The 23,855-nt window shown below is 41.9% G+C and overlaps 1 protein-coding gene across 2 annotated transcripts; it reads right to left on the bottom strand.

Annotated features, from left to right (window-relative positions):
- Nucleotides 1-90: 90 nt before the first annotated feature.
- On the bottom strand, nucleotides 91-19,077 carry LOC119911845 (equilibrative nucleoside transporter 2). 2 transcript variants are annotated; one of them, XM_038730803.1, is made up of 13 exons: nucleotides 18,717-19,077; nucleotides 9,426-9,482; nucleotides 8,632-8,713; nucleotides 6,721-6,866; nucleotides 6,491-6,630; nucleotides 6,279-6,413; nucleotides 5,935-6,032; nucleotides 5,466-5,535; nucleotides 4,870-5,051; nucleotides 4,630-4,732; nucleotides 4,404-4,489; nucleotides 3,986-4,185; nucleotides 91-2,549 (listed from the first exon to the last, which is right to left on the bottom strand). In XM_038730803.1, the coding sequence occupies exons 2-13, from the start codon at nucleotides 9,455-9,457 to the stop codon at nucleotides 2,438-2,440; spliced, it is 1,386 nt and encodes a 461-aa protein (XP_038586731.1). In that variant the 5' UTR covers nucleotides 9,458-9,482; nucleotides 18,717-19,077; the 3' UTR covers nucleotides 91-2,437. The 2 variants fall into 2 exon arrangements, with proteins under 2 accessions (XP_038586731.1, XP_038586732.1); XM_038730804.1 differs by lacking the exon at nucleotides 9,426-9,482 and having other exon boundaries at nucleotides 18,717-19,076.
- Between the last annotated feature and the right edge of the window lie 4,778 nt (nucleotides 19,078-23,855).

Genomic DNA, 23,855 nt, shown 5'->3' with positions numbered 1-23,855 from the left:
GAACCTACTTATACTCGTGCAAAGTGCTCCAGTGAGGTCACCCCGGAAGATCTTTTTTTTTTTTCTTCACACAAATGACCACAAACGCGCTGCTGCTTAAAGTGGTCCATTTATTGACAAAGAGTTAAAATTTTTTGAACATGCATGAATTCCCTTTTACAAGAGGCGTGGCCTGGAAGTTCAGTCAAGATCCCGTGTGTGAGAGAGCCAGCATTGTTTTTGTTTTTTTATCATGCCTGTAACTAGGAACTGGGCATGGCCTGAGAACCATATCTAACAGCTTTAGTTAATCTACATTCTCTACATATGATCAGAAATAGAACATTTGAAATAAACAAAAGGTAGTATGACATGGAATTACACAGGAGGATCCTAATGTTGATGTTAAATCACTGCAACCTGGCCCGAGTTCTTCACCTCCATCACTGACGCTACACTGGTGTTCCATAAGAAATGTGGTCCATTTTGCTCCTGAAAATGTCTTTACATTTTATTTACCATCCTTTACCATTTTAACATCAGGATTCACAAAGACCAACCATTTTTAAATACCTATAGTTGCCATGACAACTACTTGTTGTGGTGGTCTAGTTTTGGTTTCCATTGCCATAGATCTGCTGTAAACCACAAACTTAAATGCACATCATGGTGAAAATTCCCACCAGATGTGAATGCAGCACAAATCAAGTCCCACTTGAAAAACCAAAGTCCCGTCAACGTTGCTCCTGTTGGGACTCGACACACACTTTCTCCCCATGCATGACGCCACATACAGCATTCACACAACCGCTCATTAACATATTCAGTAAACAGCAGTTCACTTTGAATAATCAAGTCAAATGAAGGCTTATCTCAGTAAAAAATAAAACAATGTTTCAACCTACACAGATTGTGAAGCTGATCATGGAACTACAACATAAATAAATCTACACCAACAATACGAGTTCATTTCTATACATGTTTTCTGTTCACTATTTGACAGTTATGAGGCCAAAACAATATCTATACAGTACTAAATAGCAGGGCTGCCCAATTAATTGCAACATGGCCAAGTGCACTAGTCAAATCACAGAAGCTGCAATTTTTTGCTGAAAGGTAAAATGTTTGTTTTGGGACAGTCATTATGATTTAAATAGTTATTTTCATATATTAAAAAGTACATCATTCCCATTAACCATAAATCATGTCAATAATGTTTTTACCATATCGTGCAGCCCCTAAAAAATAATTACAAATATAATTATTTTATAATATAATTAAAAACAATGAATCAGCATTTACAGCTCCTTTGATTTGTTTCTTTACAATTACTCTAAATTTATTTTCTCATTTCTTTTACTAACCCTACATTTGCATGTTTAATAACAAAACAGCAGCTGCCAGTTATTTTCAGGAGAAGTTAAAGATTTTAACCAGCTTCCTGTGTTGAAACAAGCGTTCAGCTTCATGGCTTCAGTTGCAGGCATATGTCAAGGGAAGAATGTTGTCATGCTCACATAACCCGTTATCATCAACACAGACATCAACAAAGAAATACAACCAAGTATCACCAGGTGCTGTAATCTCAGCTTCCTGTTATTCAGCAGTATCGCGTGACTTCAGAGTCACAGCAGTGACAACAGTTTTTCATGTTTGAGAGAACAGAGGCTTTTTAGAAAGGGAAATGAAGGCCTGAAGACCTTGAGTGTTTTGACCAGTAGATGGCAGTAGTTGCCTTGATGCTGGAGAGGCCCCTGGGCGGGCGCACACATGCACCCCTCCCTTACCTAAGGCCTGGTAACCTTTCATTGGTAATTTACAGCAAAGGATTATTAAAAACTGTTTTGTTTGTTCAACTTCTGTAACAGAGCTATTTCATTAGAAAATACAAAATAACTAGGAAGAAAAATACATCAAGAATACTTAACTGACAAAAAGCTAATTCATCTTTTAAGCATCAATAAAATTGAAATACTTCTATCAGGTTGCTGTAAGTACAGCTTATGAAAATCAATCAAGTCTGTCTTTCTAAGGTTTCCTTTTATCTACATATGGTCATCTGAGGATAATGCCCTAAATTTTAACAAACCTGAATTAAACAAACCTAAAAACACACACTTTCAAAATAAAAAGTAAAACTCAATCAATCCTGTAACTGTGGCACAGAGAGGAAATCTTTTTTAACTGGCTTCTTCGGGCTAGTAGCAGGTAACACGTGGCGTTTCCCTTATTCCTCCTTGTTAAGGGAATCAGTCATTTAAGAGCAGTAGCACTTCCTGGGCTGTGTTTTCAAAGCTTCACCCGGGCGCTGTCGTGCTGTTAAACCCGGCATCTGACAGATGAATGGGGGGAAAACGAGAAGGTCGTCCAGGAGGGGCAGTGATAAACCACTTATCATATTTCCCCCTCCAAGGGTGCGAGAAAATATTTGACAGGGTCTATAGAGTGCTGTGTGTGATTAGACCAGAGCTCGGAGAGGGAAGGACAGGGCAGCGCCTATGGACAGACCCAGGGCCAAGAAGAACGTCATCAGGGCTCCTGCGGTCTCCGCATCCTTAGGCTCCACCAACCTGATGACAGAACAGGTGGGAACACGATAAATTTCACACTGGTGCATCATGACAAATCACACACTTTACATTGTGATGCTCATTTTCTAAAGCATACAGATAACCTAATAAAGGCCTTCAGTTAGTTTACTTCACAGCAACAAATAAATCAACCCGCTAAGACTTGTAACGTGTGTAAGACCACCGATTCATCACGTGTCAAAATGATGCTATGTTGTCATGGTGATCCAGCTGGAACAAGCTGGTACAGTCGTGCCTGCATTTTACTTTATTCTAGTGTTGTAGTTTTGGTTTTGTTTTTTTATTCTAGTGGTTATTTTAATGTTTTTAGGGCCCGAGCAAAAGTGCCAGGAACCTTTTGTTTTTGGAAAGATTATTATTACAGTTATTCTACTTGTTAAACATGTTTTGGGTGGCTTAGGATGCCCTAAACATTACGAACATTTGTCACACGTCAGGACTGGCTAAATTCTCAAAGTAATGCAGTCATTGGGCTTGGGGTGTAGCCAGGAAGCGTTATAGGGCCCCCTAAGAAATTTCACAAAAGCAGCCCCCACTGTGGGTTTCACCTAGATGTATGAAATTTGCAAGGCAGATGTCGCATCGCTAACCCTTAAAGCCTCCTGGAGCAAACGCCCCAAAACCAACAGGAAGTTAGCCATTTTTGAATTGCTTTGACGAACTCCAAGAGAATTAATCTGATCAACTTCAAATATGGGCAGTGCAATCTAAAGACCTTTGCAATGCTAAATTGCAAAACTCCCTTCAAGGCGCGTGTAGGGGTGAGGGCCCATTTAACGCTGCTCGCAGCTTTATTTTATTGTTGTTTTTCTCTTTTTTATCTCGATTATTGGAGCTTCAAGCACTTTTATCATGTTTGTCTATTGTCTGTGTTGTTTGCACAATGTGTTGACAACATGGATGTGTTGTTCATCTACTGCAAACCAAATAATAACCTGAACCTCATCCCATGACATACTGCAGCACAATAATGCTGTTTGTTTACAATTAGACTGCATTGACCTTTAACTGGTAGGAAAGCCTGGAGGCGCTGCTCTCTGATTGGTAGTTTCCTCCTGGGTGAGATTTTATCTACCATGTATAGAGCCAGACTGTGTGTGACTCAGAGACCTTCAGCAGGCATTGTTAACTTTTGTGTAACTAAAACGCACTGCCTTCTTAAAGTTTCATATGCACACAGAGGCTAATGCAGAGAACATATGTATATAAAGTATAGTATATATTATAAAATTGGATCAGCAGGTCGGACTTCTAAAGAATTATGTTATGAATGTGCATCCTGTGTCAGATGTAATCCAGACCCATACAACAGTAACAGGTAGAACATTCAGCAGCAACCCAAAGATTTACACAATATAATTTTAAAAACAGCTCTTGCAGTTTTTGTATCAGTTATATAACTTGTTTGTACTCACTGTGGTGCGTAGGACATGGAAAGACAGACGAAGTATCCACTGGACAGAGAGAAGAGAGCCATGATGGCCGTGAAAGCACCATCGTGGGTGAAGAAGACAGGCAGGTAATAGCGGCTGCGGACGTTACAGAGCATCAGCAGAGGGATGAACACCACCCTGGAGACGACTAGCGCTGGGAACAGACGAGACTCTTTGCGGGGCTGCAGAGGAGACCGCAAAGATGTGTGGAGGGGAAATTAAATGAAATACTGTTGCTGTAATACCATGTGGGTCTGAGCAGGCACAATAATATACTACACAGAGTACACTTGTTATGGAAATCTGAACATATTAGCATAATCTGAATGTTTTTTCAGCATTAATACTTTAGGGAGTTGCGTATCAAAACTGTTGCTCTCCTGGGTAGAAATGATCTTACCCAGCGTATCAAAGTGGTGACGGTCCGACCCAGCCAGTCGTTGATGTTGAAAGTCAAGAAGCAGCACACGGAGATAAAGAAGCGCTCTGAAGAGAGAATGAATAAAAGGATTTCAAAAGCAGTCTACAACAGATTAGAGTAGTGAGAGTTTACACAAGAGATTTACTCTATCTACGGATATCAAGTTCTAATCTCATCACGGAGTTGAACTGAGGTTAGGTCATACCCCATTTTCCTGGGAATGATGTTCTGACATCTGCAGTGACAGCGGGGAAGACGGACAGAGTAACGGTGAACACAAACGTCACGCAGAACGCCATCACCCAGATCTAACAACGGAAGAGGAAACAAGTTTTTTTTACTTTCAAATATATTTAGATGTATACTGAAACACTAATTTTAAGTCACAACTACCAATCTACTTAGTAACTATTATTAGATTGTAATATCAAACCACTTGGTTCACCTTCTTGAAGACCTCTACGACTGAGGCCTTTTCTTCCTGCTCCACTGTCAGGAAGGCTTGCATGGTCTTGTCTGGGCTAGGGTCCACTTCGGCCACATCTGGACTGCCATCCTTTGTTGCGCTGCTGGGCACTGACCCGTTAGCGTGGCCATTTAGCTTGCCATTCTCCCCGACGCTGCTCTCTGCAATTGAATACAGACATTATACTTGCAAAAAAAAAATTGTTCAACATGAGCTTGAAAGAAATAATTCACATATGACAGCTGAGTGTCTGAGTGGGCCTTTGTGAGTCTAACAGACTCTGTCTTTGTCTGGACACTGCAGGGACTAACTGGTTAATATTGAGTCAACACATTTAACAAGATAATGTCACAATGAAATGATTTGATTCAACCAGAGAGTGAAATTGCAACACTCCGCGGAAAAGCAAACAGCTTTACTCACTTACTGTGAGTAATTTACTCACTGTTAGACAAATGTCTGACTGCTCTATGAACGTTAGGAGCTTGCACTGTGTTCCTGTAGCACCAACTTGGAGACGAATTAAATTAATTCTGAGGGAGGGGAAATTAATTTGTTCAAGCCAAAAATCCCACCTTTCAACAGCTCGTCTGTGGTGCCCTCCTCATACTTGCTGCTTTTGTTCAGATGAAACTGGGCGAACTCCTGCGTGGAAACAGCAGACAACACAACTTTACAGCTGATACACAAAAGGTAAATAAAAACACAAGTTAGGATGTTGGGTTAATACCTCTAGATATGTTCTAGACTAGGATGAAGTTTAGTGGGAGTCCACAAAAGCAAGTGCAACATTGTTCTCTACAGACTCAAAAGAAAAAAAGTTCATCCACATGTAATTAACATTAAATTCACTCGTCTGCCTGCTTCCAGTCAGATTAGGCGGTTTTAAACTTCAGCTGCCAACACTGTTACTTAGCTTTGATTTAAATTTTAATGAGCGCCTACTAAATTTAGCCAGGGCGCGACAAAGAGAGATACTCCAGTTTAGGAGAGGTTGAAATGATTGTGGGTAATGCACTCATGCAGAGCTGGGAGCTAACTGACCAGGCGGTGCAGGAGCAGGTAGCTGAAGAGCGTAACCAGTGTCCCCACACATGGTGTGATGAAGTAACCCAACGCCGCTGATTCAGAGTCTGCATCGCCTGTGTGACAAAGACACAGGTTAGCCAACTAGGAATTCTGGGAAAGAGACATATCCGATCGAATAAAACATTGTTCAAAAAGGACCCAACATGAGCTGTGTCTTTGAAAAAGGAACAGAGTGTGTTGTGTGGTGGGTGGCGTCATGGTGATTTCCCTAGCTCAACATCCATTATGAATGTCCTCTGTTACTAGGCAACAGGGGATTAGGCATCCGATGGCGCTTTGTGTGTTTTTGGCTGGCTCACTGGCTATGGCAAGCAGCATGGCGACGGCGGCGAAGGTCCCGGCGAGGCCTTGGCCGCTCATGAAGATGGCGCTGTACTTCTGAGGCAGCAGCCCCACCAGGCCAAAAAGACTGCCCTGCAGCACGGCACCGAACGCTGGGGACAAGAACAAGCACCTTTAACTCAAATGCACATAACACTACTCTCACGCACACACAGTCACAGTGACTTACAGTTGATGAACCAGATAGTAGCCATGGTGACAGAGAAGAAGCGGTCTTCCTCCATGGGCACTTTGACCAGCACTGCTGTGAGGATGAAGAACAGCAGGATAAAAACCAGGCTACCCGCGATGCGTATCATCTCGGATATCCTGAAACAACAAAACACCCCATCAGTCATTTAACCAACAACACGCTCCACATCACACTGGATCAGATAGACACCCAACTCTCTCACTGACCTCTGGTAGAGGATGGAGTTGAGCAGGGTGAACAGCAGCAGGGGCAGCTGGGACAGCAGGGTCATCCAGTTGTTGAAGTAGTACTCCTTACGGACTACCATCGTGCTGTTGCTCCATTTCGTTGTGTTTAGGCGACCTTGGAAGTACTGCAAACCCAGAGGAAGACGGATGTTGGATTATCACCGTCAGTTCCAGACACAGCATGCAGATGTTTTCTGATAAACCCACTTCACACTACGCTCCGCACCAAACAGCTGAGAGACAGAGGTAGCAACTAGCTGGTGAACATAGTGGAGCATTTAAGAAACAGATGCTAGAGATGCTCCGTATATGTTTTAAGAGTGAATCTGCAATTGTTTGCTACAGCCACAGAACTTTGAGGTTATTAATATGTCGTTTCTACAGCTCGTTCCACTGGCCCCAAGTAGCCTGAAAAAACAACTACAGATAAGTCAATTAATGCCGCTGTAAGACAACCCAACTTAAAGACAATCCTCCATTGTATCCTTATATATGCTATTATGATAATCTAATATGCAATCAAGCAATAATGAAATAATCCAGGTTTTCAGAGTGTGAGGGGGGCTCAGTGAATGGAAGTCAACAAACTATTCTATATTAGTGATCACACTGGTTGCCTGAGTGTGTGAGATTTGGTCAAAGAGATAGTTCAAAGACACAGTTGTTTCGGGGAAGTCGACTGTCTTTCCCACTTTCCAGGAATCAGAAATGAATACATCCGTCAGGGCAAACCATTTTTATGTATGTGGTGTAGTCGGACCTTCCGGCAATATTAGGCTCTCTTGTGTCCACCGGATCCAGGAATTGAGCGAAACTTGAAACTTTGAAAAGCCCTCTACTAAAGAATCCAATAAAGGAGATAAACGCATATGAAACACTCAAGAACAAATGGGGCAAAGGGCAAAAGCAATGATGGACCAAGAAACTGCAACATCGACCGGCTCTCTGGCAGCGATTACAGTGACCTGTCCAGTGATCTCAGAATATTCTAATAAGAGCAGAGATCCAGATAAGTCTAGTGAAGCGAACATATGACGATACTCTAATAATACTGCTCTCACTTGGTTTGTTGCTCGAGACTGACATTTCCTGTGATGCCGGTCAGCCACGCAGTATCCGCTCCATCCTCTATCAGTAAGCAGCTGAAAATAGCTCTGACTGTCAGTGCTTTCAGCAGGAGGCACAGAGCTCACAAGGGAACAGAGATGCAGTTAACATGTGAGAAAAGAGGCTTCGCCCCGGGACATGAACACATGAGGTGACCCACATGGTTAAGTCATATGATAGATTATATGGATTGAACAAATCCCTGAAATCGCTCACTACAACTATACATTTTATTAGGGCTATTAGGGCGATAAAAGTATAATAAGAATAATCGCGATATAGTTTTCCTCCATAACAATATAACAAATGTTCAATAAATGTTTGATTTAATTGACTTGAATCACAAACTAATTAGCGCTTCATTTTTCTGTTACGATATTTATTTTCTTGAGGAGAAGGGACTGAAAAAGATTTTACTTAATTTTACTAAAGATTTTTATCATAATTGTTTTGAATACCTCAGATTTTTCACGTGTTTGTCGTGTTCCGACCACAAACAATAGTTTACACCACAATCACCCATTGGGTTTCAATCAACTTTTAAACTTTGAGATTTATCGTGATAATTATCGATATCAAATGATTTTTTAGCGTGACAAAATCTTTTGGCCATATTGCCCAGCCCTACATACTATAGCTTTTATTCTACATATTTTTTTTTAAATTATAAAATAGAATATTGTCCATAAGATTCTCATCCCTACAGCAACATTTAAGCAGGAGGCGTGGATGATGTGTCAGATCTGCTGTCTTTGAGGGATTAAGTAATTGCCATGTTTTTACCAAGGAGGCAGTCATGAAGAAGTTCCACGGCAGCAACGTTCCCAGGCCCAGAATGAAGAAGATAATCCCCACCAAGCAGCCTCTGTAGAAGGAAGCAAAGGTTGATTTACATAAAGTTACCACAGACAGGATGCTGCCAAGTCACAACTGATGCAAATTAAAGTTGACTGCTCATACTCCTACAGCCGTAACAGAGCTGTATTAAGCCACTGCTGCTGCTTCACATTAAAAGCATTGAACAGACGACCAACAGGTCTCCTTTTATTGTATAGAAGTCACATGAAATGTTTTTGTCGCTGTGGTTATCGCTGACCTCTATATGCATCTATAAAACCCACACAGTCTTTTCCAGCATTTTCTGACACTGGATCAGTTTTAAATATACTATGTTATAAGTACTAATGGAAAAAGAAAGAGCAGTCAGTGAGTTGTAAGATGAAGACTAGCAGGTGACAGGCTGCACACCTGCAACTTACAAACTTTACTTCTAAAAGCATGAAATCAGATGAATACTATGGATACTGCTTAAACTCAATAGAACAAGGAGGACCTGAACTTTATTCCTATGGAAATGCAGTTCAAATTCATTCAAGAAAAAAAAAAAAAAAAAAGTAAAGCTTTGTTACAATTGTCTGTCAGAAACACACACACACACACACACACACACACACACACACACACACAAACCAATCCACATAGAAACTGTGGTCGAGAGCAAAACACATTGAGGAACTTTGGTCGAGAGCAAACAGTGAGAAGTGAGAGCTTCTTGTTTCCATCTTATTTTAACTCACCGGTCCTGAGGAGCTTTTGTTCGTTCCTTCATCCTGATGTAGGATGTTGATGTGAAACTGCGAGGGGGGGGTGGGGGGGGGGGGAGAAGGGAAAAGCAAGGTGAGCAGATTAAGTGGTGAGTAAACACTAAAATAAGGTGGAGAATGGAGCAGAATTAAAGTGGTGAAATAAGAAATAACTAGAAATACAAATATCTCCACACCTGCCCCTTTGGGTCCCCCGACAGTTACACCGTCATTCTATGGCAGGACCGAACAATTAATAGCATTTTTGATATTATCAGAGCAGAGCAGAGAGAGGAGCAGAGCAGAGAGAGGAGCAGAGCAGAGAGAGGAGCAGAGCAGAGAGAGGAGCAGAGAGAGGAGCAGAGCAGAGAGAGGAGCAGAGCAGAGCGAGGAGCAGAGAGAGAGAGGAGCAGAGCAGAGCGAGGAGCAGAGAGAGAGGAGCAGAGCAGAGCAGAGCGAGGAGCAGAGCAGAGCAGAGAGAGGAGCAGAGCAGAGAGAGGAGCAGAGCAGAGCGAGGAGCAGAGAGAGAGAGGAGCAGAGCAGAGCGAGGAGCAGAGAGAGAGAGGAGCAGAGCAGAGCGAGGAGCAGAGAGAGAGAGGAGCAGAGCAGAGCGAGGAGCAGAGAGAGAGGAGCAGAGCAGAGAGAGGAGCAGAGAGAGAGGAGCAGAGCAGAGAGAGAGGAGCAGAGCGAGGAGCAGAGCAGAGAGAGAGGAGCAGAGAGGAGCAGAGAGAGAGGAGCAGAGCAGAGAGAGGAGCAGAGCGAGGAGCAGAGCAGAGAGAGGAGCAGAGAGGAGCAGAGAGAGAGGAGCAGAGCAGAGAGAGGAGCAGAGAGAGGAGCAGAGCAGAGAGAGAGGAGCAGAGCAGAGAGAGGAGCAGAGCAGAGAGAGGAGCAGAGCAGAGCAGAGAGAGGAGCAGAGCAGAGCAGAGAGAGGAGCAGAGCAGAGAGAGGAGCAGAGCAGAGCAGAGAGAGGAGCAGAGCAGAGCAGAGAAGCAGAGCAGAGCAGAGAGAGGAGCAGAGAGAGGAGCAGAGCAGAGCAGAGAGAGAGGAGCAGAGAGAGGAGCAGAGCAGAGCAGAGAGAGAGGAGCAGAGAGAGGAGCAGAGCAGAGAGAGGAGCAGAGAGAGGGAGGAGCAGAGAGGGAGGAGCAGAGAGAGGGAGGAGCAGAGAGAGGGAGAAGGGCTACAGAGAGGAGTCAGAACTGCCTTCAATGAGATTTGAAAATAAGTGATATTTAAATAAAGTGTAAACATGAAGCAGACGGTCTACTCTGCAGTAGCAGACGATTTAGCGAAAGAAGAAAGTAATACAGACCAAGAACTTATTTTCTTTTTTTTTTTTTTGCATTGACCGACAACGAAGTGGAACTGTTACTGAAAGTATCACGGGAGTACGAGACGGCGGCGGGAAACAGACTGGGAGTTGTCGCAAAGTAAATACGGCGACATGCGCAGTAGGCTAACTGTTAAGTGTTATTTACAAAGTATATATATTTTAAGAAAAATACCAAAGCTCTGTCAGTAGCATCGTGTTTTTGCTTTGCATGACTGATAAGACCGACTCACAAAGCCAAATGTGAGTGTGTGTTATCGTTTTATAAAGTCCTCTAGTTTTGTCCACCGGCTCAGCAGCGTTTTCAAACGGAGGCAGAAACGTAGCTAAAGGTCTCCGTTTTGTAACGACAACAGAGGGAGAGATGCGGTCAGCTGATCGAGTGGCCCCGCGCTTTGCATCAGGAAACTTACAGGGAGGATCAGTCTCTCTCTCTGCCTGATGTGTCTGTTAAACTCCGGATGCGGGCGGCTGTGAGTGAGATGAGCACAGCCGCGACAGTTTGACATGATCCTCCTGTTGCTCCGCTTTCTGATTGCTGCTCAACTCTCACTGTAAATGATTAACTGGGCGCATCAACCCCTTCCTGTCTGAAAAGGACTTCGGTGCTAGCTAGCTTTAAAAACCGCTCAGACACAGTGAAGCATTTTAGCTGGTGAGTATTGCATCATCTGATCGGTTTCTCTTATCGGCCTTTTTATTGACCACCGATCAAAGCCATTATCGGCCGATTACGACCGGTGCCCCGATCGACCGGAGCACCCTGGTCACATGACAGGAGAGATTAAGGCAGTCTGCAGAAGAAGCATCAATTTGGTAAGCTATGCTGCACGGTGACTTGTTGTACAATGGCCTCAGGCTTGACAGAAGCTGACAGGCACAAACTTAGTGTCAAATGGGGAATTAAATTAGCACCAGCAGGTGAATTGTTGTTGGTGGGTGAAATCGTCGGGCCATCCACCACTTTGGCGGACAGGGAAAATGCACAACAGAAAGACGCGTGTAGGGCATTGCGGCGATCGGCGCACACGTCTGCATCTCACACACACACACACAAACACACACACACACACACCCCAGTCAGCTCAGGGAATATGTGTGCCGGCGTTTCAAACCAAACTGATCAGTCCAGATGAGGTCCAGTCTGGGGCGGGGCTGCGTTGTTGTCGGGAGAATTAAGCTGGTCTATTAGACGCGAGAGGCGTCACTTGGTTCTTCGTTGGCCAACAAGTGTTTAGTGTCTTCTTGCAGGGATACAGAAAAGGAGGCTTTTGTTGAGAGATGGATTCTTGCGATTATTTGAATCCCTTACTGTATAAAACACTGGTGAACTTTGTGTTTCTTGTCATTTGTAGGTAGGCCTACCTGATGATATATATTATTTAATTGCATGACTTGACTCAAATGATCTTTCTCTGAAATTTTAACAATTTGACTCTTCTCCACCATTGTGCATAATAAAGTCCTGCATCACCTAATTTCATCATAACATAGGAAACAGTGTATGTTTAATCTGTCTAACATTGTGTTGGGCATACTACACACTGATTTATTGCTCATCGGTTTTGAATAATACAGAAGATAAAGAGAATAATCGTATATTAAATCGTAATCTTGGTAAAAAAAAAAAAAAAAAAAGAAGCAATTGATTTTCCAAAGTCATTCAGCCCTATTCTATGGGGAACACTGCTGCTCTTAAAGATCTGAGCCTCCACTTCCTGTGTACACACAAACACCACAGTATGCTCTCAGGGAGGAAAACCAAACCCACACAGTTACTAACAGGACTGAAAATGTTCTGACCCACTTAGTGGCCAAAACCCCCACCCAGGTGTTGTTTTCACCTGTTTGGAGGATCAGTTTAGACACAGGCCTAATAAAGTTACACTCACATTTATCGTACGCTGGGAGTCTGCACTAGACTAAACACTCAGTAAATCTTACAGAAATTCACTCAAAGGTCAGAGAAAAGAAAATGTATACGCGAGTTGTGGAGGAGCATGTGGCCTGACCAATTCTTTTTTTCCGAGCCAGTTTTTGTCCACCTCCTTCTTCCTAGACAAAAAAGCAGATATTAACAACACAGACGTTGGTAACCAGACAAAGACTGCTGCGTCATTGTCACAGGGATCTACAACGGCACATACAGTAAAAATCACACAGTTCAGTCAACATCCTTCACACGGTTATGAATGCTCTTTATTTACTGTGGATCACAGTGTTTGTACACACTGTTAGCACCTCCATTAGCTTGGTTCAAATAAAAGCCTGTGTACCAGATTGGACATGGTTTTTAAAGCCTCCTGGCCAGTTAATCAGTTTGGTCAAAAGTCATTACAGTCTAACTAGAAAGCATGCTTTGGGCAGCTGAGCAGAACTAATTAAATCTAGCTAGTAAATCATGGACAAAAAGGTCAAACGATGTGACCTTATGGGTCATAAACATTGTGGTTGGGATTTGTTCCATCTAACATTATCAAAGAGAAGAATAAACAGGATGGGACACATTAAGATTTAGTGTCTGGCTACAATTTAATTATAACCGAGTGGCTGTGGCTTCAAAGCTCTCCTAAAACAGCTTTGTTCCACTTCCTGCAATGAGAGGAAAACAGCAGGAGGTAACCCAGGAGAATAAACATCACATTGTCCTCTGTCCAGTCTGTGTTGTGGACCAAAACATTTTGCATATATCCTGACAAACATCTAACAGAAAGCAGCCGAACAACTGGCAGGGGTTTGTTTCCTGTGTTATCTGTAATGAGGACACTCTCGAGTCAACATGGTAAACAAAGCCAGCAGATATCTAAGATCAGGGCTCAGAGACATAACCGAGTCACAAAGGTTCTTCACAGGTCCCGTGTCAACAGGAATGTCAGCTGATATAATCTCACTTAGAGCCTGATTTAAGCTACTTAGCATATGTTTATGACCAGAAGTGTCCATTCTTGTGAAACACTAACTGGACCACAGTTGAGGCTCTTTTTGAACCGTTTACAGCAGCACGGAGATCCCAGTGGCAGCTGGTGTTTCAGAGAGCGGGTTTAGTGAAAGCCGAGATCAGATAAACTCTAGATCAGTAACTACCGTAATTTACGCTGTTAAGATAACATCCTCAGGAGGAAACAGAGTTCCTCTCTGACCCTCTCCTCCTGCGGACCCTGAAGCAGCTGTCTGACACAGAGTTTCATTTCCCTGATTCATACTGTCGAGTTCAAAAACACATTTTACAGAAGACATCAAAACCTGGTTAGATATTAGTTTGTTATTAAAACGTGATCTTTAACATGACCATCATCAATGCAAGGACAGAGACAGTGATCTCTGAACATCAGGGCAGCTGTCAGGTTGCCAGCAGTTGCACTGAAGTAGGGTTGGGCGATGACTACATTGAAACATCGGGATGGACGATGGCGTCGTCTATCGGCCCAACCCTACACTGAAAGATTTAGCGCGGGCTCCATTACCAACTCATCTGTATGAAGCGGCAACTGATCGATGAACAATCATTCGTCATGTTGTGATTAGTCGCACTGATGGAATGACTTTAAGATTCTAAACCTGGACTAACTATAGTTTAAAACAGAGTTTATTAATAAAGACGGGATACAGTCTTAATGTTTTTGACAGAAGCTCATTAAATGCGACATGAGTACAATTTTGTAATGGAAAATAGACATCTAAAAATGTACAGTCTGTTTAACCCAGACACATTTCTCACTGCAAATCACCAAAATCATCATTACTGCGTTGTATTATGATTTTACAATCGCAGGTCCATGAGTAAACTATCTTATCTGTTAGACCCATAGTTTCATCTTCACTTGCTGCCACCTGCTTTTTGTCCCATCAGTACATTTTAAGATGAAATGTCAGATACAGTATAGGATTCCAGCACTTATCCACTTATCCATCCACTAAATGATGAATAAATGGATTACGCTGTATAAAATGTATAAGTGCTAAGTCATTGATTCTTCCACTACTCTTTGTTATTTGAGATAAATGTTCATGTCCGCATTGGCACACATTCATATTTCCCCAACAGGGATAAGATGAGCTGCGTCTGGGTTTGGCTTGCGGGCTGTTGAGCTATATCGGTGCCTTTTGTTGAAACATGTTCAGCTTTTCATAAAAGCCTCGTCAATGTCACTTTCAGTGAATCAACCAATCACAGTGTGTATAATAAACTATTATACTAATACACTCATTTACACTAGTTCCTCCTCCAGGTGGCGGATAGTAGATATAGCCAGAGTCAGGATGCCATCGTTCCAATATGTGCCCCTTATGGCCGCCTCCTCCTGAGGGCCACACGTTCCTCTAGTTCTGTTCTACTAAAGTCATTGTGAGAAATTTGTTCATTAATCTTGTTTACAGAAAGTGTAGTGTGGATTGTGCTGGTGTATAGTGGATCTGTTCCTGAATTGAAAACTAAAGTCCCACATCGAGGGTCAACGTTAATGGACTTTTTTCCACTTGCTGGTCAGTCAAGTGTTTTAGAAATGTACTTGCCCCTATATAAACTGTGTTATTAGCAGTTATCAAATAACAATTAGACTAAAGTTAACTGTCATGTTTAATTGGTATAAATAATAAAGTAATCAGGACAAGGACACAGGGTGTCACAGATGCAAAGCAACAAACATTCTTGCATTTTAAAAATGGTTTGAGCCTAACAGTGATAAATTATTTAACTTTGTCTTTACCTGCTGTAGAGATGGGTGTCCGTGATTTTGTTATACTACCACTGATAGATACTCCTTATCCATTTGGTTTTTTATAGATAGTCCTGTTATTTTGCATTTCTAAGTAAGTAAGAGTTACTCAAATTAATTTTTAAAAAAAGAAAAATTCAGAACAGGATTAGAATAAAACAATTCAAATACAACTAAATTCTGTTCCTAGAGATGCAACAGCAAAGTTACTATATAAACTCTGGACACATCTAAAACGTCAGTTAAATAAAATCATATTCCTGACATCAAAATACTGAGTGAAGTTTTAAAAGAAGGAAGAACTCCGACATCAGTATCAGTCCTTCCTCCTCTTCCTCTTCTCTCTGCTGCTGTGATTTATTGCCTGCAGGTACGCTGGCAGATGGAGGAGGGTCTGGTTTGCCTCAGCCAGCAGCAAAGGTAACAAGTATTTGACAATTTGCAAACTGAACTAAACAGACTTTAGCTTGTTTGTAACAATTTCTTATCAGCTGAGCTAGCGCGCTGCGTTAGTCTAAAACAAAGCGGCAGATTAAAATATTGCTTTGTACACGTTTACATTTAATGCTTGTTGAACAGGTGTATTGATTTACGTATTGGCTTTCTACGTGTATGTGGCGGAGCGAAGCCCCGACGAGGGAGAGGCTGCAGCTGGATAATAAATTCCACCAAAACAATGTGTATAATTCTTTTTTACCACTTGCCCGACATGGCATTTGTCTTACCCCAGGCAATCCATATTGTTGAGCCCTGCACCATGCGTCCATGTTTTCAATGTGTCAAAAAAAATCTGTTTCAATATTTTAAGTTAGATTAGTCATCTGCTGCAAACACCGGTCCTTTAATGTGAAGGTGCTCATGGATGGATTGGGAAAACTTGGGTTGACGTCCCAAATTAATAACGACCATCATGTCACTGCTTAGCGTGATCGTCACTGTTAGGGTTAGTGAAGCCAGGTAACTAAAGATATCCTAGGAATGCTAGGGGCGGCTGTGGCTCAGGAGGTAGAGCGGGTTGGCCGTTAATCGGAAGGTCAGCAGTTCAATCCCTGGCTCCCCCTGGTTGCGTGTCGAAGTGTCCTTGGGCAAGATACTGAACCCCGATTTGCCCCTGGCGGCTGTTCCGCCATTGTATGAATGAGTGTGAATGTTAGTTTCCGTTTGAGCACAGTGAATGCAGATGTAGTGTAAAAGCGCTTTGAGTCGAAAAGACTAGAAAGGCGCTATACAAGTACGGAGCATTTATGTTGAAGTTGCTTTGTAAGATTGCAGACGAACTGTATAATCTTTTTGTGGCTCCATAGAAGGAGCTGTGTCTGATAAATGTTCTTAAGTAAAGTCAGTCTGGGTTGAAGCATAGACTGTATATAAGAAGTGGACGTAGTCATCGTGACGTCACCCGTTGGTTTGTGGACTGCCGTTTTGAAGCCTTGAGTTTGGCCGATACGGCAGCGCTATGTTGAGTTTTTGCAACCAGCGGCACCAGACGTGACCATATTTGGACGAGATGGTGGAGCTAACGGCTGTTTCACTAGCAAGGACCACGCAACAACAATGTGTGATTTAGAGGTACATGCGAATATGGAATGCATGAATTATGGAGGATGGATTAATGCATGTAGAGGGGAAGGGTGATGGCGGAAGAAGGATGTCGTCTGATAGGCTGGTCTGAGAGGGTGTACAGGAGACCGGGCATGGGGACTCAGTGTGGGGGTTCCGTCTTGGAAGTGTTTTCGCCCGAGCTTATTTCAATCCCCCTAGACGGTACCTAGATGAAACATGAGAGCTGTGCCCTGATTGAACAGGAAGAAATGAGGGGATAAAGGGAGCAGGGATGGGGGGGTGAGAAGATGAGCGGATGTGTGTAGGGATGAACAGATGAAGGGAAAGGGAGGGTGGGTCAAGCGATCTGAAACAGCGTGCTGTTGAGCGTGGATCGTTGACTGTCTTGCGTTGAGCAATCGGAGACAAGTGCGGTATATGTAGCCTGACAGGTGATTGGAGGTGTGGTTGAGGCGTGGCCCCGCTCCCGAACCTAAGTTAACAAGTTAACTTCATATGTGGAGCTAGCTACCTTGCTTAGCTAGGTGAGGGAGTTTAAGGGACTTCCGCGTTCGCATTGGTTTGCTAACTGGAAGCTTCCCGCTTGGGTTGAAGACTAAATGTTTGAAAATTTAAAAAGAATCTGGGGGTGGGGAGTTAGAAAGAAAAGAGCTCAGCGACACTAAAACACTGAGTGTTTCTACCTCTCTTTACAGGAAAAGCCATAAAAAGCCAACTACTTAAGTTAAATCTTGTTCAATCCACTCTGATTTATATTTCCAATAAGCCCTTACTTACAGTAATTAACTAACACAAAAGCACACACACACACACACACACACACACTAATCTCTCCAAGTAAAATGCTATAATTTGAGTATCAGACCTTCAGCTTAGAGACTGGGAGTTGTGAAAGACATTATGGGAAATCAAATGAACAGCCATTGTTCATTAAGCAGATACGGTCGAGGAAGATTAACAGAAAGCGGACCTGCAATTACAAATCCATGAGAACACATCAAAACCTCTGGACTAGGATTAGTTGTTGTTTTTTTGCTATCTGCTGCCTCTCATAACTTCCTCACCTTGCCTGGTCAGCCTTAAAAAGGTGTCAGTCAAACCCTAGAAGGCTTCTGTTTCACTAATGAGTCAGAAGATTTGATAGGAGTATTTACAGTGGAGGTCCAGCCAGGTGTGTAGTGTTAAATAAAGTTAATTCACTAACTCAATAGCGGTAACTGGGAAAAACAGGCACGACACAGACTGACAGATGTGATCCAGTGTCAGGACTGAAAATGAATAACGTTAACCAAGTCATATCAAATGTGAGTTTTGTCAAAACAGTAGTTCTATTTATAAAGCCAAGGGCAGCATGGTACCTGGACATGAATAACAATAACGTTACACCCGTTCTGTGAATAAGCAGAAAAAGGAGGATAAACATAGCATTAAATTAAACTGGTAACGTTAATATTTGCGGTAATCCAAAGCACTGTAGTTTAACTGCGTTATTTACAACCAGCCTGACGTAACTTAGACGTTTGATGTCTAACCAGAGCAGCATTGTCCTTTCACCACCCAGTCGACCGTGAAGTAAACACCAGTTCTTTATTAAAGTAACAGTTAGCCCTTCATTAAACAGCACAGCCTTCAATTACCATGACGTGTGTGCTAACTAGCTAACAGAACAGAGAGACCCACCTTGGAAATACGCTGGTCTTAATGTGTTTTCATATTGTTCCCACCGCCGCTCTGCTTGTGTGTCCAAATGGTCCAAAAGCAAACTAAGAGCTAGATACGGCTGCGTCGTCCATACGGTTCTTACACACGTGGCGGAAATGTACTAATGGCTACGTTAACGTTACTTTAATCATACGGCGCCGCTCGCCATACGGGTACTACCACGAACCAGTACCCCTGGCATTTTCTCCATACGCCACCGCTATCAAAGAGACGCCTGTAAACCTGTTGACAGGACGCCTCAAACAGAAGACAGGGTCACTTAATTGTGACTCTTTCTATTATGAATTTCTGACCCGTGGAGGTTTTATGTTTGTACATGATTTTAAAATCCGTGACGTCATCACAGAGTAAAGCGTATTGCTGCGTTCCAGGAAACTCGAACATTCCCAACTAGAAAACGTGCAACTGAACGTCACTCAACGTCGGAGTTCATCAGTCAACCCCCGACCACAGACTGTATGTAAGAAACGACTTGTGGTCTGATGTCACCCTGTTTTTTTTTTACAGTCTATGGATGTAACACAACAATGGCAGCACTTACCTGAACAGCAATGTCTTCTCTGCATAAAAGTTGTCCAGGAAAACCTTAAAAATGCCCCGCAATTTAAAAACAATAGGAAATATACAACATTTACTGACTTTTGCAGATTGCGAGACCAGAATTACGTACGAACGTATATTATTTATTTGTGTCACTTGTTTTCATTAAAACTGCTATCTTTTTACTTAACACGGAGGTTGCTGCTGAGGGTTCAATTGTGTGTGCACCACAAAAAAACGTAGGATAAGTTTGTTTGGCGTCGTGCACCATCAAGCACTTGGCATGCATTAAGATCGTGAAATTCCGACCTCCAGCTGTGACCGAGAACGCAACAGTCCTGAACCCTCGCATTAGTTGACGTCAACTGGGCCTCACCTAATAGGAATTTGATATTTTTACATGGTATGATGGACATTTTAGAAAAATAAAAATAAACAAATGAAAGGAAAGGTACTTGTTATTCCACGAAGAGAGCTTTGGAATATTGGTTTAGCAATGATATTGTGTTGGCAGATCAGTTTTCAAATCTCAGCCAAGGGTTATTCATTATCTCCTACTGACACTCCCATAGGTAGGCTAAATTTGTTTATGGCATCATTCTGGTAACAGCAACATATCTATAAGGGCATTTTTTCAAAGAGATATTACTACCATACCATACGTGATTTCATACTGGAATCAATTTGTGGATTATTTAGTATAGAAGAAGGCGTGGCTTTACCTAATCGACACTTGATAACCAATAAAGTTAAAGAAATCTCTTTTAAACTCATTTATAAATTCTTTGCACATCGATGTGAATTGTAGTTTCTGTTGAGCATGTCCAGATATTATTTCTGAAAATTTTGACGAAAGTTTTGTTTTACTCTGGAAGAACGTATTGTTTGGTCTCTCAGAAAATAACACACAGAGAAACACGTATGTGTACTTGATTAATCTTCTTATTATAATGGCCAAATTTCATATCCATAAATGTAAATTTTACAGAAAAGAAGATAAGTTTGTACTTGTTGCAAACTTGAATAAAAAACGTTTTTGAAAAAATGCTGCAAGGGCCCAAAATGGTATAATGGTACAGCACTGCACTTTGCAACATATCACCTTACGTTACCTTAAACCTTTAAACTTTGTGGGTTTGGGACTTTTTATTTTACATGTTTTACTCTCTTCACGCCGGAGACACTGAAGGGACTAACTGTACATTTTCAAACCACAAAGCTAGAAATATTTAAAAAATACATTTTTATTTCAAACCAAGGCATCTAATTTATCACAAATCACCGGCATTAGGTTGAGCAAAAACTACTAACTCTACTAACACAAAAATGACAGAAATTATTAAAGCTAAAATAAAAATACATAAATAACAACACAGAATTAAATAATAAATAATAAATAGGACTATCTCAAAATCTATTAAAGAAAACAACTACACAGAACAGGTTTCAGTGACTTACTCAAGAGTTTCAACTAATTCTTCCAAATGGTTCAAGATGGATTTAGTCTTGAAGTATCTACATTTATGTATTGCAAATCTCCAAATAACACAATATTGAGAAAAAAGTAAATCTACAAAAACACCAAACTTGACAGTCACTGGTGACAAGTCACTCTCCTTGGACTGTAGCCAGCGTCACATCTCACTCCAGAAAGACTGCACTGACTCACAACGGAAAATGTTCCACATCTCAGGAATTCCTTTATTGTTTACATTTCATTTAAAATTTTAACGTTTACCTCTTTTACCTCAGAATGAAGTTAACAACGGAGCCTTCAGGGCCACTGGTGTTCAGGGGTCCAGTGTAGTTGCCTGCTTTGTCCAGTAAACCAGCCTTGACCTCAACAAAAGTAAGATTTTGCACACCACAAAGTCTAAGAGAAAGGTTCGTTTGGCCATCAAGTCAATTGACATTTATTTCACATTTCAAACAATTTTTTATGTAGTCTGAAAATTAAATAAAATTTTATATGGAGTACAAGCAACAGAAGCAAAAGTTATTGGCTGTAATTTCAAAGTCAGTACAGGAATTAATGCAACATCTGTTTTAACGTCTTCCTAGAAGTAGCAGTACAAGTAGTTACTTCTGCTTCTTGGAAGGGAGGAAGGGCCCCACCAGGAAAGTGTTGCATTTTGTCTGACTGGTTTACCACAATACCAACTCTCACGCCTCTACTGAAGGTTTGCCACTCCTATAGTAGTTCATATTTTGCTTATATTTATATATACTTTTATATTCAAGATCATTGTAGTACATGAACACAAAAAAGGAAAGATTGATTTTTTAAAAGACATTCAGAGTTGCATGAACCCATGTCTTGCGTAATTTCCTGGGGTATCATACATACTAGGTTATGACAGGATGTTGCCATGAGAGATTATATAGGAAAAAAAAAAAAGAGAGAGGAAGAGAGCAAGGAAGGCCAGAGAAGTCATAGGTCACAGTGTTGTCTGTCATACAAACTAAGCTCACAGCTGTTTTCTGTGAGGCTCCCATTGAATTACTGGTGCTTTCTGCCCTCTGGTGGAACTGAACTCTGAGTGTCATACAGTGTGAATAGTAGCTATGGATTTGATGTGCATGGCCAAAAGTCAGTGAACACCACGACTAATTAATGAGTTGAGGTGTTTCAGGCACAATGCTACCGGTCAACTGTAAGTGCTATATTTGTGAAGTGGGAGTATAGAGCCAGGACACTGACTTCAGAATTTAGCACTGAAAACCAAACCAGAACTGAAAACAGTTTCACTGAAAAATAATATATTTTTTAGTCTGGTTTGTTTTTCTATGACAGTGTTCTGATTTTAGTTACTCTTGGTGACATTGCTATGTTCATATTTAAAGCATGTTAAAAATAACCATGAATGTTAAAATATAAATACACAAATACTACAGTTGCAGTCGATCAGTAGTCTGTATCTGATGCCAGTGTTTGTTGCATTATATCACCCACTGCATTTTAAATTGTCTTTGTTCATTTCATTGGGTAGTCAAGGGGGAATTTAACCTGCAATCTCTGGACAATAAGGAAGCATGCAATGGTCACAGAAAGGAAGAGTGGTTGGTTTAAACTCATATCAAAAATAATTATTTCTTTAGACACTACAATGTAAGGTACAGTCAACATACTCTATGTGGTATTTCCTGTAAGTTCTACTAAACGGAAATGGCCTTGTGCTCTGCTGTGGACTGTCAGTATGACAGTATATAACAGGAAGACAACCAACCGCAAACCAGTAAACTGTTGGGCTTCAAACTTACATAGCCCCTTTGCAACCCTGTTTTTGACATGCAGTGTCTAAACAGATGAACAGACAAAAGTATTAATTCTGTTTGCCCTGGTTGATCCCTTTGACCTCACTGTACTGCCATTGCAGCATGAGGGCTCTCAGCAGTCAGGGTCTATATCAGCACAACTCAAAGAGGAAAGTCTTAAGCCTACTCTTAAATGTGGAGATGGTGTCTGCCTCCTGAGCCCAAACTGGGACCCGGTTCCACAGGAGAGGAGCTTGATAGCTGAACGCTCTGGCTCCTAGTCTACTTTTGGAGACTCTAGGAACCACAACTAACCCTGCATTCTGGGAGCGCAGTGCTCTGGTGGGGTAGTAAGGTACTATGAGCTCTTTAAGATAAGATGTTGCCTGACCATTAAGAGCTTTATAGATGGGGAGAAGAGTTTAAAATTTTATTCTGGAGCCAATGCAGAGAAGCTAAAACAGGAGAAAGATGATTTGTGGCAGGTGATCTTGTCAGTAGACGAGCCGCGGCATTCTGGATCAACTGGAGAGTCATTATTTATTTATTCACTTATTTGGGCAGCCTGATAATCAGGAGTTGCAGTAATCCAGCCAAGAAGTAACAAATGGACTAGTTTTTCTGCAACATTTTGAGACAGGATGTTTCTGACTTTTTTTGAATTTTACATAGTTGAAAAAAAAGGCAGCCCTTGAAGTTTGTTTTATGTAGGAGTTGAAGGACATGTCCTGATCAAAGATAATTCTGCTGCAGGTCAGGGCACCCACTGGTTTGTTGACTACTGTTTTGAAGCCTCGAGTTTGGCATATTGGCGCTCACCTTCTTGGTTTTTGGGAACCAGAAATGACCATATTTGGACGAGAGGGTGGAGCTGGGGACAGATCCGCGTTGCAATTGCTGACAGGTCGTCGTGGAAGCGACTTTACAAGGTAGCCACGCAATAAAGCAAACCCTATCTATTTTACTCTAAATAGGACTGTAATTTACTAAATGAACATCATGCTGTATTTAAGAAGACCTGAAACTAGTGATTGAGACTTTAAACTCAGGAGGACAGTGTATACTGAGGTAATAAATTAAGTGAGAATTATGCTCAGTTTGTCATAGACTTCTACACAATCTGACTTATTATGGCGACCCATGGAGCTGCCCCCTGTGATGGACTGGCGACCTGTCCACAGTGTACCCCGCCTTTCGCCCAATGTCAGCTGGGATTGGCTCCAGCCCCCCGCGACCCTGTACGCAGGATAAGTGGTTGATGATGGATGGACGGATGGAGCTGCCTCTGCTGGTCATTAGAAC

Source organism: Micropterus salmoides, unplaced genomic scaffold (assembly GCF_014851395.1).
Source record: "Micropterus salmoides isolate LMB-PRFRI ecotype aquatic unplaced genomic scaffold, ASM1485139v1 Ms_hic_scaffold_2, whole genome shotgun sequence".
NCBI lineage: Eukaryota > Metazoa > Chordata > Actinopteri > Centrarchiformes > Centrarchidae > Micropterus > Micropterus salmoides.
The sequence above is the reverse complement of the archived record's forward strand: the minus strand, read 5'-3'. Positions and strand labels throughout refer to the sequence as shown.

Coding starts and splice junctions, on each gene's coding strand:
- LOC119911845 (XM_038730803.1), bottom strand. CDS start 9,457: ATGAAGGAACGAACAAAAGCTCCTCAGGACCG. Junction 6,033..6,278: donor CATGCTGCTTGCCATAGCCA/GTGAGCCAGCCA, acceptor TTTGTCACACAG/GCGATGCAGACTCTGAATCA. Junction 5,052..5,465: donor CACAGACGAGCTGTTGAAAG/GTGGGATTTTTG, acceptor ATTCAATTGCAG/AGAGCAGCGTCGGGGAGAAT.